We start from the raw sequence: 15,612 nt of genomic DNA, 5'->3' as shown, positions 1-15,612 counted from the left end.
TATCAGCTTAAACTAGATAAGATATCCTATGCCTATTTTTTATTATATCAGCAGAATCATGGCAGGCAACGAATCACATATATTACCTAGTCACAATCATAATTAAGGGGAAACAACCTTAAAGATATTAGTTAACAATATGAAGTGATCATGTCCACATATATTAGATAAGACCGCTGTATCCAACCGCACATTATTATTATTCGATTTATATCTTATTAATTATTATTATTATTATTTTGGCTGATATTCTTCTTCCTTCTTCTTTCTTCACAACCTCTCTCTCTCTCTCTCTTCATCGTCTTTCTATCTCTGCTCTCTCTCTAGTGTAGTATACTATACGTATATACTATTATATACTTAGTATATATATAGTATAGTAATATAGTACAATATAAATATATGTATTAGCATTTATAATAGGTTACATATATATATATATATATATATATTATGATATGGAGAGGTTTCTAATAAAAACTTCTTTAGCTAAAACTAAAAACGCTCATTCATCTAATATAGGAATTCAGTCAATCATTCAACAGACGCGTGCATTAATTGACCCATTAAACACATACATTAATTACATCAAGGCAGTGAATATAGTATTCACCGTGGTAGTGAATATGGATTACGACTGTAGTGAATCTGGATTTTTACACTGCAGTGTATTCGGAGATACATTGGGGTTAGTTGCAGGGTGACGTGTGAATCTGGGCAATTCACTGAGTTGAGCGGTAGATTAATGACCTAGGTAATTAATGCATGTGTCTGTTGAACTGTTTGACTGAGATCCCAGCCATTGATTCATGCTAGATCCAATGGCATGAAGAGGTTTTTAGTTTTTGTAGTTGGGCTAAGCGAGGTTTTATTTAGACATCTCGCCTTTAATATTATATATATAGTAGCTATAATATATATATCGTATAATATATTAGATAAGCTACCTATATAGTATATATAGTATAAATATATATTACGTATTATTATATATATATAACTTGAAATGGTCAACGCTGCTCAATGATTAAGCTTCAGCTAAACTTAAGTGAGCCTATAAGGTGATAATGTCAATATCATCACATAATTTTACACAGCTGTATTAAGCGAAACAAATACCTTAACCATTAAAAAAAGTGAAACAAATATCTTAGATATTAATGACTAAAAGGACACAGGATCAACACACTTTATCAATACAGATGTACAAATTTAACTATAAGAATTAGCAAGTGATGGTGACTCCAAGCCACCAAAGCATATGAATAATTGTAACAAACAAGCCAATGAAAGGTAAGGCCAAGATAATGTAGAATGAATTCCCAAGTGTAGAAAAAGTGCTCATGAAGTGAAATCTAGGGCCACATAATTGCCAACAGACGGATAAAGTGCAACAAATCCCAGTTCGAAGGAACCTTGCTGTCTCTCTCTAGTTCTGTAATCTATATATAGGTAGCTACCTCTATCTTGTTCTCTTCATAAGATTCATAGATTAACAATTTCTTCTTATATTTCCTAAACTTTTCTTTGGAAGATAATATGAGGCCTGGAGAAAATGCATCTGTAGCTGTTATCTCTGCACATCAGCTCAAAGATCAAGGCAAGCCCAGCTCTTCATCAAGTCAGGTTAGGGCCCTTCAAAGATCTCTTAATAGATCGGAGAGTGAGATTAAGTCTAAAGATGTGAAGGGAAATTCTGTGGAGGAGTCATTAAGAATGGTGGTGTTCTTGGGTTCATGGGGACCTAATTAAGGGGTACCATGATGCAATATAAGTAGAGAAATAAGAAAGTCTCAAGTTGCAGTTCAAGTGAACAAAAGATGAGAGATTTTCCTTGCAAGACAATGTAAAGATACATATGTGACTCTCTCTATCCCTGAAAGACTATGTAAAGATACATATGTGACTATCTTTATCACAAAGCCAAGTTCCATGTAACATAAATGTAGATATGCATGTTTAAGGATAACGAGAATGGAAACTTTTCTAGTTGAACCCTTGATTTAGATCAATACTTACTAATACAAGCAGCTAGCTTGTTCTAAAATATTGTTGCGAGGATTTCTTTTTCGGTTTCTTAAAGGGTTAACTGCAGGTAGAACTCTGAACGAACCGCGGATGAACTCCCTACAGTTCTATTGCTGCAATGATATGTTCCCGCTTACTACGATCTCCGCAACTCAGTAGCTAACCAACAATTAATAAGATGGAAAATAACCGCAATCAAGAAGAAAGAACATCAAAATTTACGTGGTTTGGTTGACCAACTTCGACCTACGTCCACGGGCAACAATACGAGAAATCCACTATGTATCAGGGAGAACTATAAAAGGAACCACTCAACTATCGTCTCTCAATCTCTCAACCTCACATACATAATCAACTCTCATATTCTCTCCAAAGTCCACTCCTTACAATTTTTTGAACGGACAAAGACTGTGAAACCCTCCCCCAATGATCTAATCTTTTGCACGGATAAAGACCACGAAATCCTCGCCTCTTGCATAAAATTCTTGAATCAGGCTACGCCCTCTGCTAATCCTAGATTACAAGAATATTGGCTCTCTCTCCTCTGCTTGGTTTTTCCTCTAACAATAGAAGAATATATATAGTGAAACCAAAACCCTATCTCTAGCCTAACTTTCTAATTAGAATAGGATTCAAACTGCTAATCATGATGAAACACAATCTCCTAATCATGATATATAGATCTCTAACCCTATCTAATTCTCATGAAGTTATACAAATAATCAAAGACATAATCCTAACATGATACTCTTGTCTGAAAACCTTTTTGACAATTTTATCAGGGTAAATTACACTAAACCCTCAAGAACTTTCAACACTTTGCAGTAAACCCTCAATAGCTTCTATAATCACACCTAAACTCTAAATAATTATTGGAATTGCACATACATAAGTTCTGCAGCTTGCAGATAACCCCCATGACAACATCAATCCACATTTAGGATCTAAATGTGTCGTCAATGCAAATGTGGATTGGCGTTGTCCTTGGGTTTATCTGTAAAACCTAAAAACTTATTAGGGAATTCTCTGCAATTCTAATAATAAGTGGGGGTTAATTGTGATTTTGAAGTTAGCGGGGGTACAAAACATTGAAAGTTATTGGGGCTTAGTGTAATTTATCATTTTTATCATCAAAGAAAAAGGTTTTTTTAACAAAATGACCTCATGAGAATAAAAGAGTAAAAAAAATTCTCTCATGGTGTCCATCTGCAATAAAGGCCAGCAGGGGGTTTGTCCGCAATCAACAATAATAAAAAGCGTCTTTAGGCAATTTAACCCCTTTCTTACTGGGGTAAGACGAGGTACATGGAGATAGCTTGTTTAGTTGCCTGGTTCGACATACCATTGCTCAAATAAGATGTCGAAAATTCAATAGTATGCATTCTAAGCAATGTGAAGGTTCTTTAAGAAAAGGAGTAATCCATGTATGTAAAAAATGAAAAAGAATCATGTATGTGAAATAATGTATTACTTTTTTATATGCCAGTTAATTATGTGTATGAGATAATATTTTGTGAACAAAGGTAAATAATCTTATGTCCCTGTCCTAGTGATTTCTCTGTACTAAAGTATTGTCATGTCCTCATCAGAGAAACATATCTTATGTATTATGTATAGTTGACAGTGGTAGTAAAGTATAGAGGAAGGGGACAAAAGATAAAATGATTCATCTTTATCTTAAGTATTATATAAGATTCTCCCCGAACTTAGGATCTAGAGGCGGACCAAGTCACGTATTTTAATATTGGTAAGCCTACTCTTCAGAGCGCCCTCAATACTTCCGCCCAATCTGATAGCAATCATTAAATATATCTAAATCTGCATGATACAGGAGACCAAGTAATTGGACAAGTAATTGGACAAGACGATATCTTAACTCGTCCAATATCCGACGTCTCAATAATATCCAACATCTCAACTCGTCCGACATCTCAACTCAATACAAACCAACTCATCTTAGCGGACGAGACGACATCAGAGCAGATGAAATGACATATCAGTGGACGAGACAAGATCTCAGCAGACGAGACGAGGCGAATTAAGCAGGCAGAACGAGACGACACATGTTAGTCGACACGAAAGGCGGTTTAGTCGACACACTTCATGTCGACTGGAACAGCAGTTGGGAATACATGCCCAGTCGACACGAAATGCGGTACTAGTCGACTCGTCTTGTGTCGACTCGGTCATCAGATTAGGAAAGAATTCGTTATTATTATTATTTTTTAGAAACAGAGTTTCTTTTTTATTAGAGTTAGGATAGGTTTAGTTGGCTATATATAATAGTTCCTTTTGTAAATCAATAATTAACTTTTTCAATTATTCAATCAAGAGAATTTTTCTCTATTGTTTTCTTTTTCAAGTTTGAGAAACCTCTGGCTTGTGAATTCAAGCTCGTGAATTACATGTTATTGTCAGGGCTCGTCGGCATCGGAACGATATCCGATCAGCCTCTCCGTTTCTACGCCTGTGTCATGTGGTATCAGAGCTTCGACTTTAATATTCTCGACAATGGCAGGTGACGGGGAGAATGAGCTTTCTCTACAAGATCTTTCCGCGAGGATGGATTCTATGGATGGAAGATTTGGCACGTTGAAGGCGTCTCTTCAGAACCGTCAACAAGCCATTGAAGGACTTACTCTTCACCTCAACAATGGGAATAACTTCGCCGACGGTCTTCACCTAGGCGGACCCGGAGTTAGGCAACCCCGACATCCACCCCTGTATAATCATCAACCCCCTCCAGTTCATTCCCCTCCAAATCAACCACGTCCAAACCAACCCCCTCCATATCAACCCCCTCCACATCAACCTCCTCAATATCAACCCCCTCCACTCCTTCAACGACTCCCCAATCAAACCCTTCCCCATGATAATTACAATGACGACGGAGCGGACTATGGTCACCAATTTGAAAGGCCATGGTATGATAATGTTTCAAGTGAAGAGGAAGGAGATCGACCTTATGGTAGAGGTCGGAGTAGAGGCTACAACCCTCGTCACAACAACCACCAACAAGGCCGATATCATCAGGACCAAGACTATCGGCACCAACATAGAGTCTTTCTTGGATTGGCTCTACGAAGTAGAGAAGTTCTTTAAGATGGCTAATGTGTCTGAAGCAAACCAGGTGAAGTTTGTAGCATATCGTCTCAAAGGAGGAGCCGCGATATGGTGGGATCAAACTCAAAACACTAGGAGACGACAAGGCAAGCAACCGGTGCAGGTTTGGTGTCGCATGAAGCAGCTACTAAGGGCAAGATTTCTACCACTCGACTATCAACAAATCCTCTACAACCAGTTCGAGCAATGCCCTCAAGGAGTCCGATCAATAAGCACATATACCGAAGAGTTCTTCCGTCTTACTTCTTGTTACGATTTGTCTGTGAGCGAGGAACAACTCGTAGCCAAATATATTGGTGGTTTGAAGTATTCGATTCAAGAGAAGGTGGTCATCCATAATGTGAACTCTGTAGACGAAGCCCATAATATGACTCTAAAGGCGGAAAGTTTGGCCTCCAAGACATCACATTTCAGGCGAACCGATCAGGGAAGTTCGGCCGAGAAGGAAAGAGATGAGTCGGCAGGTCCAAGTATGACTAATCGGTCTAATCCTCCATGATCAACCGAGCGGTCGACAAATCAACCACTGCCCCAGATGACTCAATCAAATTAGTATGCCAAGCCGACCGTAGGGAAGTGTTTCCGATGTCTCCAACCAGAAAATAAGTCCAACGAGTACCCACAACGGTGGAAAGTCAATCTTGCGGATTATGAAGAAGCTGAGGATGGGCACACAACATCTGAAGAAGAGTACGCGGAAGAGGTTGTCGAGGTTAAGGGTGACAATGTGTCATGTGTTGTTCAACGACTTCTATGTGCTCAGAAGACACCAGACTCATCACAACGGCATCAAATTTTCTTTTCTAGGTGTTCAATCAACAACAATGTGTGCACCCTCATCATTGACAATGGAAGCTGTGAGAATATTGTGTCAAAGGCCTTGGTGGATCACTTGAAACTATTGACAAAGACAAAGTCTGTGCCTTATACATAGGATGGATCAAAAAAGGTCCCTCCGTAAAGGTGACTGAGTTGTGTCACGTGCCATTATTACTGTGAAAGACTTATAATGACTCTTTTACTTGTGATATTATGGATATGGATGCGTGCCATGTCTTGTTAGGGTGACCGTGATAGTATGATGTTGATGCTAAGCCTGGCGGCAAGAAGAACGAGTACTCTTTTGTATGGATGAATAAGAAGATCATCCTACCACCTATTCCACCCTCTCCAAAAAACCCAAAGGATCAAAAGTCCAAATGTATATCTTTGTGCAACAAGGATGAGTTTCTGGCCGAGTCAAAGGAGTTAAAGTAGAGGTTTGCCTTAGTTGTAAAGGAGGAAGTAAAGACACTCATTGAGGTCCTATGGAAGATGAAGTCGCTGCTTAAGGAGTTCGAAGTGTTGATTCCTGAAGAGCTACCAAATGGTCTTCCTCCCATGAGGGATATTCAGCATCATATTGATTTTATCCAGGGGTCAGTACTTTCTAACCTTCCACATTATTGTATGAACCCGCAGGAAAAGAAGGTTTTACAGGACACCATTAAGGACCTTATTAAGAAAGGCCACATCCGAGAGAGTATGAGTCAATATGCAGTTCCAGCACTGTTGACACTAAAAAAGGATGGTAGTTAGCAGATGTGTGTGTATAGTAGGGTCATTAATAAGATTATAATTCGCCACAGGTTTCCAATCCCTCGGTTAGACGATATGGTAGATCAGTTGGGGGGCACGAGAGCCTTTTTGAAGGTCGACTTGAGGAGTGTATATCATCAGATCCGAATCAGACCAGGCGACGAGTGGAAGATCGCATTCAAGAGTAGTGAAGGACTCCACGAATGGTTAGTGATGCCTTTAGGGTTGTCGAACGCTCCAAGCACCTTTATGCGTTTAATGAACCAAATTCGGAAGCCTTTCTTGGGAAGGTTTGTAGTGGTCTATTTTGATGACATTCTCATCTATAGTCAAAATGAGCAGGAACATATGATGCATCTTCGAGAGGTCTTCCAAGTGCTAAAGGAGAATGAGCTTTACGTCAACCTTAAGAAGTCTATGTCCTTGGCGACTCAACTTGTGTTCTTGGGATTCGTGGTGAGCTCGCAAGGAATTCAGATTGATGAAGATAAAGTTAAGGCAATCAAAGACTGGCCGACTCCAAAAAGTACTACTGCAGTAAGAAGCTTTCATGGATTAACGTCTTTTTATCGACGTTTCATTCATAATTTCAGTTCTATAGTTGCTCCCATGACGGATTGCTTGAAGAAGAAGGGCATTTTCAAGTGGACTGATGAAGCAAATATAGCTTTTGCTCTTATCAAGGAGAAAATTACCACTGCACCGATATTGGTGTTTTCGGATTTCGACAAACTCTTTGAGCTTGAGTGTGACGCATGTGGTGTGGGTATTGGGGAAGTCCTCTCTCAAGAGAAGCTCCACATTGCTTTTTTGAGTGAGAAGTTGAATGAAGCTCGACAGAAGTGGAGTACTTATAAGCAGTTGTATGTTGTTTTTCGTTCTTTGAAGACTTAGGAGAGTTACCTCATTGCAAATGACTTCGTGATTTACTCCGATCATCAGTCTCTTCAACACTTTAAGAATCTGAAACATATCAACAAAATGCATGGACGTTGGGCTTCGTACTTTGAGAAGTTTAATTTTACTTTGTGACATAAATCAGGAGTCGACAATAGGGTACCCGATGCTTTGAGTCGGCGGGTATCCTTGTTGAGCGTGTTGCGAGGTGAAGTTGTTGCTTTTGATAATTTGAAGGAGTTTTATATTGATGATGAAGACTTTCAGAAGATTTGGGCCAAGTGTTTGACAAGACATCCCACAGAAGACTATGTTATCATGGATGACTTTCTATGTAAAGGGAATCGACTTTGTATTCCAATGACATCATTGAGAGATAAAGTAATTCGAGACTTTCATGGTGATGGTCTTGGCAGATATTTTGGACGAGATAAGACTATTTTGAGTCTTGAGGAGAGATATTATTAGCCAAGTTTGAGGAAGGATGTGACAACACTTATGAGGAGCTGTCAAGTGTGCCAAGTTACAAAGGGGCAAGTAAGAATATAGGTATGTATACTCCTTTACCTGTGCCCTTTACCTGTGCCCAAGGATATATGGGAGGATTTGAGTATGGACTTTGTGTTGGGACTTTCCCAAACACAAAGAGGCGTGGATTCAGTTTTTGTAGTAGTGGATCATTTTTCTAAGATGGCTCACTCCATTCCATACCGCAAGACTTTGAATGCACTACATGTTGTACGACTATTCTTTCAAGAAGTGGTTCGGCTACATGGTGCTCCTAGTTTGATTGTTTCGGATAGGGATACTATATTTTTGGTGACTTTTTGGGCTACTTTATGGTGACAATTTGACACTTCATTAAAGTATTCGAGTACAGCCCACCCTCAGACGGATGGACAAACGGAAGTAGTCAATCGAACTTTGGGGAACTTGATTTGATGCATATATGGAGAAAAGCCAAAAATGTGGGATCAAGCTATACCACAAGCTGAATTCGCCTACAACATAACTATTCATTATTCTACAAGTATGTCTCCTTTTTCTATTGTTTACAGGAAGACACCTCGACATCTCCAAGACTTGTTGAAGCTGCCGACAAGTAGCAAGTTCAGTGAGGCAGCAAGATCAATGGCGGAGAACGCTTTCAATGTTCAAGAGGAAATGCGTACAAAGTTTGAGAAGGCTAATGCAAAGTTCAAGGTGCAAGCGGACAAAAAGAGGCAACTCAAAGTGTTCAATGAATGAGACATGGTGATGGTGTACCGACGGAAGGAACGGATGCCAGCTGGAACATACAACAAGCTTAAGCCAAAACGATATGGACCGTTCAAGATTCTCAAGAAGATCAATGATAATGCATATGTAGTGGATCTTCCAAAATAAATTGCTATGTCGAGGACTTCAACGTGGCGGATATTTCTGACTATTATCCTTCAATCGAGTTATATGCAAGTGATGCGAACTCAGAAATGAGTTCTTTCGAAGAAGGAGAGACTGATACAGGAGATCAAGTAATTAGACAAGTAATTAGACGACACGACATCTCAACTCATCCAATATCCGACGTCTCAACAATATCCGACATCTCAACTCAATACAAACCAAGTCATCTTAGCGGACGAGACGATATCAGAGCAGATGAAATGACATTTCAGCGGACGAGATGAGATCTCAGCAGACAAGACGAGGCGAAGCAGGTAGAACAAGACGACACATGTCAGTCAATACGAAAAACGGTACTAGTCGACACGCTTCATTTCGACTAGAACAACAGTTGGGAATACATGCCCAGTCAACACGAAAGGCGGTACTAATCGACTCGCCTTGTGTCGACTCGGACATCAAATTAGGAAAAAATTCGTTTTTGGTTATTTTCTTTTAGAAACATGGTTTCTTTTTTATTAGAGTTAGGATAGGTTTAATTAGTTGGCTATATATGATAATTCCTTTTGTAAATCAATAATTAACTTTTTTAATTATTCAATCAAGAGAATTTTTCTCCATTGTTTTCTTTCTCAAGTTTGAGAAACTTCTGGCTTGTGGATTCAAGCTCGTGAATTACATGTTATTGTCAGGGCTCGTTGACATCAGAACGATATCTGATCAACCTCCCCGTTTTTACGTCTGCGTCACTGCACTAATCAATTTTGACACATAATCAAATTTTGTGATGTATGATTAAACCTAACATCGAAGTATAGAATTCTGATCAATTTCGTTTTGTCTAAAATATTATAGCTCTAAAGTATAATCCTCTTTATCGTCAATTTTAAATCATCTGATTTTGTGGAGACTTTCACGAGGTTTCTTTACTTTGCACTGTCACTTGTTATATGTTGATGACTGAAATATTGAGAAATTTTCAGTCATGACAGAAAAAATTGCTCCTAAATATATTATGTTTGATCTTTCCTTACCAACGGTTATATGTTTAGATATTTATACGTAACAATTTTATTGATTTTACCCCTGAGGAAATGATTTTTTTTTTTGAGTATAGTAATAATATAGGTTTTTTGGTCGAGAATTTAAAGGGTACCAGATGCTTGGGTTATTCGCATATATACCCTTAAATTATGTACCTTTGCTTATGAATATTTGCAAAACTATTGTCTAAATCTCTATATTTGTAAAACTAGCCCTCAGGTAATCAATTTTAAAACAAATGCCCCAAGATGCTTTAATGTCGTAATCGAAACCCATTTCGACTTTGTGAATTTACCCACCTAACCCTAGATGCTTTAATGTCGTAATCGAGGGATCAATGTTTACGTAATGAGTGGTGTTAGGGGCACACCTCCTACCACACCACCAACCACACCCCCCTCTCCCATCGTTACAATAAACCGGACCTCACATGAGATTTTAAAAATTTTAAAATCTCATATGAGACCCGGTTTACTGTAGCACGGGGAGAGGGTGTGTGGTTGGTGGTGTGTTAAGGGGTGTGCTCCTAACATTATTTTTACGTAATCGAAACCCATTTCGACTTTGTGAATTTACCCACCTTAGTGGGTCCCATTGTAGTTGGTTCTCCACGAAGTTCCATTTTCAGGTGCATATTACATCAGTCATAAAAGTATGTCTTTGTGGGTCCCAGGGCTCACATGAAGCCGAAGCTTTGCGGAGACACAAGGATATTTGGTTACAAAGCCATTGGTTCCGTGGTGGTGACTCATTTTATCACTAGAGGATAAGAGCGACGCGTGTGAGCTTGACAGCACAGAGCGTACGTACCCATCACTTTATCGCGATAATATTCGGTTAATTGCTAGTCCACGAGACAAACGAGACGATAAATACAGAGTGCTCAATACTATGGTTAACAAATTCACGCCCTCGTATTGATTTCAACTGATTCAATTAACGATGCATACGAGGACCCAGAGTTGTCCTCGATGTTTAATTAACGTTTCGTGATCATTTTATACTTTCTCTGCTAAGGGGTTCTTTGGTTCATTGCATAAAATTATAGAAATAGATTTACTCACAAAAATTAAACTTTTAAAATTTTTAGGGTACCTAAGGAATCCAAAACTTATGTTTGATTTGAAATGATAAAACAAATAATAGGAAAGCATATCCAAAGCTCATGTTTGTTTTATTTTTAAAGAATAAGAAATAGAACAATCATATAAAGAGAGGAAAAGTTGAGCTAGCAAATATGTAACTTTCTAGTCCATTTCCAAGTCAAAATTTGTGTTGTCCCAAAAAATCTTTGTTTTCTCTCTTTTTAAGAAACATTTTTCTTAAAAAAAATTGAAACAAATCCAACTTTTAAAAGCCTATAATGACGCAAAACCTACTTTTTGTTCCAAAAATGATGGCTTCCTAAAATTTTGGTCCAAACAAACAACCCTAGGAAGCTGTGAATGTGAAGATGGAATATTTTCACACCCACACAAGCTTTTCTAGAATATGTATGCTTTTCCATAATATGTTTGGGAAAATGGTCAAATTTAATAATAACTCATAAGAGCGGATTATAATTTTCATATGAGTATTAAAGATAAATTAGTTTAGATTATAATCCACTAAAAATAAATTAGAGTACTTCTGCTTAATTACTTTTTAGTATTTATGAGGTTTTACCAAGTAAAAGATAATTATATCCCTCATAAATTTACAAATTTCGTGGCCCCACTTAACAATAACACTACTTTATGATTCGCATTTGCTAATATTGAAAATATATTATAATCTATCAAATTTATCAAATACTCTAGATTATAATCTATTTTCGGTGACAATTATTTGTGGATTATAATGCATAGCACCTAAACATTCTCCTAGTAACATTTGGTTCCTTTCTTTCTTGGGAAAATTGTGTCCAGGCCCCAAAAGTGGGAACTTCATGTGACAAGCCCCCTCGTATTTCGGCCCATGTGTATTAGCCCCAAAAAGTGAAGACTAATGTTTTAAGCCCCCTCCACGTCAGCGTTGTACAAAAGCAGGTTGTATTTTTTCAAAAAAGGCGATACTGCCCTTCTCCTTCTTCCCCAGACGAGGCGCCGTCCCTTAACAGTAGACACTCCTCTTTAATGCGATAAGATGGAAGAAATGGAGGGAAATTTCCCCCCTTTTTTCCCATCATGAGCAATAACTATTTAGTTATCCATTACTTCTCCTCAGACCAAAATTCTCTCCTTTACTCGCGCCATTAATCTTACCTTCTCTTTCTCTTCAAAATGGCTGAGAAGGACATCATTTGCATTGTCTCTTCGGGGTACAAAGCGGTATTTTTGAAGATTAACTCCTCAACCACCATCCTGGATCTCAAATTTGATGTGGCAGAGAGGTTAGGTATTCTATATGAGTCATTAATTCTGTCATACGAAGATGAAACAGCTGGAAGCTTGAAATTTCCTATTGAGAACGAGGGGGACATGATGTCTATGGTGGAGCATTGCCACAATCTTGGACTGAAAGAGGTTCACATGAAAGCTGATGATTTGCAGAATATACACTGCAATGAGCGAGTCCAACCTTGCAAAGAGCAAGTCCCACAAGACATGTAGGTTAACTGCGAAGTAAACGAACGCTAGTGCTAATCGTCTTCTTTTTGTCTATGTTGAATGTTAAACTGGATTTCAGATGCATTTCAACAATATGTTAGTTGTAATCGTTGACCTGTTAGTTCTAATCAACGTGTTGTTGCTGAACGGGTTTTTGTTAGTTCTAATGGCTATTTTGTTAGTTCTAATCGCTATTTTGTTAGTTCTAATGGCTATTTTGTTAGTTCTAATCGCTATTTTGTTAGTTCTAATGGCTATTTTGTTAGTTATAATCGCTATTTTGTTAGTTCTACACGATTGCATGCATGTTAGTTCTATTAATACATATAGGGGTTTCTGTTAGTTCTAGTAGCTATTTTGTTACTTCTACACGATTGTATGTTAGTTCTATCACCAGTTCCATATGGGGTAGAGCTACTCTAAAGCATGTTAGACCCCTATCAACACTTTTATTTGTGTAGTTTATGATTAACTATTTTCCTGTTGTTAATATTTGTAGCGCTTCCAGAAGTCTAAACTCGAAAAGTATAGACTGTGGCCCGCCGGAGTTGTCGTCCACAACTGTTGCAGATAAGAATCCCAATGACATTCCTTCAAGAGATAATGTTATGATGATTGATGACATGATTAGCAGATCTGAGAGGATTCCTGCTTGGTGGCACACTGCGTTAACTGGGGAGGGGCAACGTTTTGAAAGTGCGAAGGAGTTAAGATTGGCCTTGCTATACTACTCCATGGCCAAAAAATTCGAATATGAGTTTGTGAAGAATGAACCAAAGCGTATTCGAGTTTTTTGCCGGTTTAAGGTAGCCAAAAATTGCCCATGGATGTTATTTGCCTCTCCGCCGAAAAATGATAATAGACTTGAAATAAAAAGGTTCGTGGACATTCACAACTGTGGACAACATGCCAATAATGCAGGTCAATCTAGAGCCTCTCGTCATTTCATTGCTACCCAATTACAACCCACGTTGAAGGTACGTCCGGATATACGACCTATTGACGTTCAGAAGGAGTTTCTAAGTTCATATGGGATTAGGGTTGAATATAGTAAGATTTGGTGGGGTAAAGAAAGAGCTCAAGAGCGATTATATGGTGATGCTTATGAGTCCTACGATCAATTGAGATGGTAAATCAGAAGATCATATATACACAAGTTGCTGTTGTTTTCATTTATATGACGCTATAAGTCTCATAACTTTATAATGTTGAAACTAACGCTTAATCTTCAATTATCTAGGTATGTAGACGAGGTTAAGAAGACAAATCCGGGAAGCTACATTCATGTTGAACAAGACGAGGGTAGGTTTACAAGGATATTCATCTGCTATGCGGCCTGCATAAATGGTTTTTTACAAGGTTGCAGACCACTTATATTTTTGGATGGAACCTTTCTGAAAGATCGATTCAAAGGTATACTATTAAGCGCCGTGGCATATGATGGCAATCAGGGGATATTTCCATTGGCCTATTGTATCTGCGATCAAGAAAATAATGTTAACTGGAAGTGGTTCCTACAAGGTTAGTTCCAACATTATAATGTTAATTCTATCTCCTTCGTAGTTAACTTTAAGGGCTGTTAACCAATACTCTTTGTAGGTCTGTGGTCCATTCTCTATGAAAGGGCAGATCCATACAACCCTCCACATAAGCTAGTGATAATTTCAGATGCGGATAAAGGGATCAGAGAAGCAGTTAGAGAATTTTTTCCCGATTCTATACACTCTCGCTGTGTGCTGCATCTGGTCGAGAACTTCAGAACAAAGTTGAAGGATTTGGGATTCAAGTCAAAGGATTCTCAGATCTTGGGTAATCTACTGCAATCTGCCTGTTACAAATATACTAGAGCAGAATGGAATGATTATATGGACGACATCAGACTAATTGACGAGCGTGCATACAATATTGTGATGAACTATGCTCCAGAAAACTGGGCCAATGCGTTTTTTCCTGGAGTTAGGCAAGTAATATTTCATTTGATTACCTTACATATAACTAATAGAAGTAGATAGAACTAACACTGTCTATGTTTAGATATGGTCACGTTACATCAAATGTTGCAGAGTCATTCAACAAATGGATTCATGAGGCAAGGCTTCTACGGATACTCCAACTGATAGAGCATATTCGTAAACAGATCATGGTGCGCATGAATGAGCGACGAGTCATGGCTGAAAGTTGGAATCAAGTTCTTTGCCCCAAAGCTGAAATTGCCCTCAAGGAGAACATGGACAATGGACGCCCGTTGGAGGTTCGTCAGTCCCACACAGGCTTATTTGAAGTACAATCCCATAGATCTTGTCAAGTGGATCTAGACAATAAAACATGCACTTGCCGTGGGTGGGATGTAACCCGTGTCCCTTGCAAACATGCATGCGCAAGCATTATGTTTATGAAAAGGGATGTCTACCAATTCTGTGACTGGTTTATGACGGTTGACGCCTTTAAAAGGAGCTACGAGCCTATCATCTACCCTATACCTGACTACGAGAAACGCAGCGTGCCAAGGGATGAGATACAGATCCTACCTCCAATTACAACAAAAAGGAAAGGGAGAAATAAGACCAGGCGAATCAACAACAGAACTGTTTACACCCGGCCAGTTAAATGTTCTCGGTGTCATCTGGAAGGGCATAATCGTAAAACCTGTAATGAAACCATCGCTGACTAAGTGTGATTGAAATGAAACTAGCGATGACTAAGTGTGTTTTGAAATAAAACATGTAATGAAAATAGATCTGTATTGTCCGATTTGCTAGCACACTTCTAAAAATAGATCTAACATGGTACCTATTAGAATTAACAAAACAGACAATAGAACTAACAAGAGCGTTAATAGAACTAACAATAGAACTAACAGAACTAACACACTGAGCATTAGAACTAACACAATAGAACTAACAAAACAGACATTGTACCTAATAGAACTAACAAAATAGTCAATAGAACTAACAAAACAGACAATAGA

General features: G+C 38.4%; 1 protein-coding gene and 1 long non-coding RNA gene across 2 annotated transcripts in view; both read left to right on the top strand.

Annotated features, from left to right (window-relative positions):
* LOC109832118 lies at positions 1,305-2,006 on the top strand. Its single transcript, XR_002244643.1, has 2 exons — positions 1,305-1,452; positions 1,535-2,006. It is a non-coding gene; the product is annotated as an uncharacterized LOC109832118 (long non-coding RNA).
* The window catches only part of LOC109834712, a 27,007-nt gene continuing 23,712 nt past the window's right edge, over positions 12,318-15,612 (top strand). The window contains exons 1-5 of the mRNA XM_020402736.1: positions 12,318-12,643; positions 13,144-13,773; positions 13,885-14,165; positions 14,244-14,604; positions 14,679-14,895. Coding sequence (XP_020258325.1) covers positions 12,318-12,643; positions 13,144-13,773; positions 13,885-14,165; positions 14,244-14,604; positions 14,679-14,895 — 1,815 coding nt within the window. The remainder of the gene's footprint in view (positions 12,644-13,143; positions 13,774-13,884; positions 14,166-14,243; positions 14,605-14,678; positions 14,896-15,612) is intronic.

The sequence above is a fragment of the Asparagus officinalis genome, chromosome 3 (genome assembly GCF_001876935.1).
Source record: "Asparagus officinalis chromosome 3, Aspof.V1, whole genome shotgun sequence".
Lineage (NCBI taxonomy): Eukaryota > Viridiplantae > Streptophyta > Magnoliopsida > Asparagales > Asparagaceae > Asparagus > Asparagus officinalis.
Note: the sequence above shows the minus strand (reverse complement) of the source record. Positions and strands in the feature narration are given on the sequence as shown.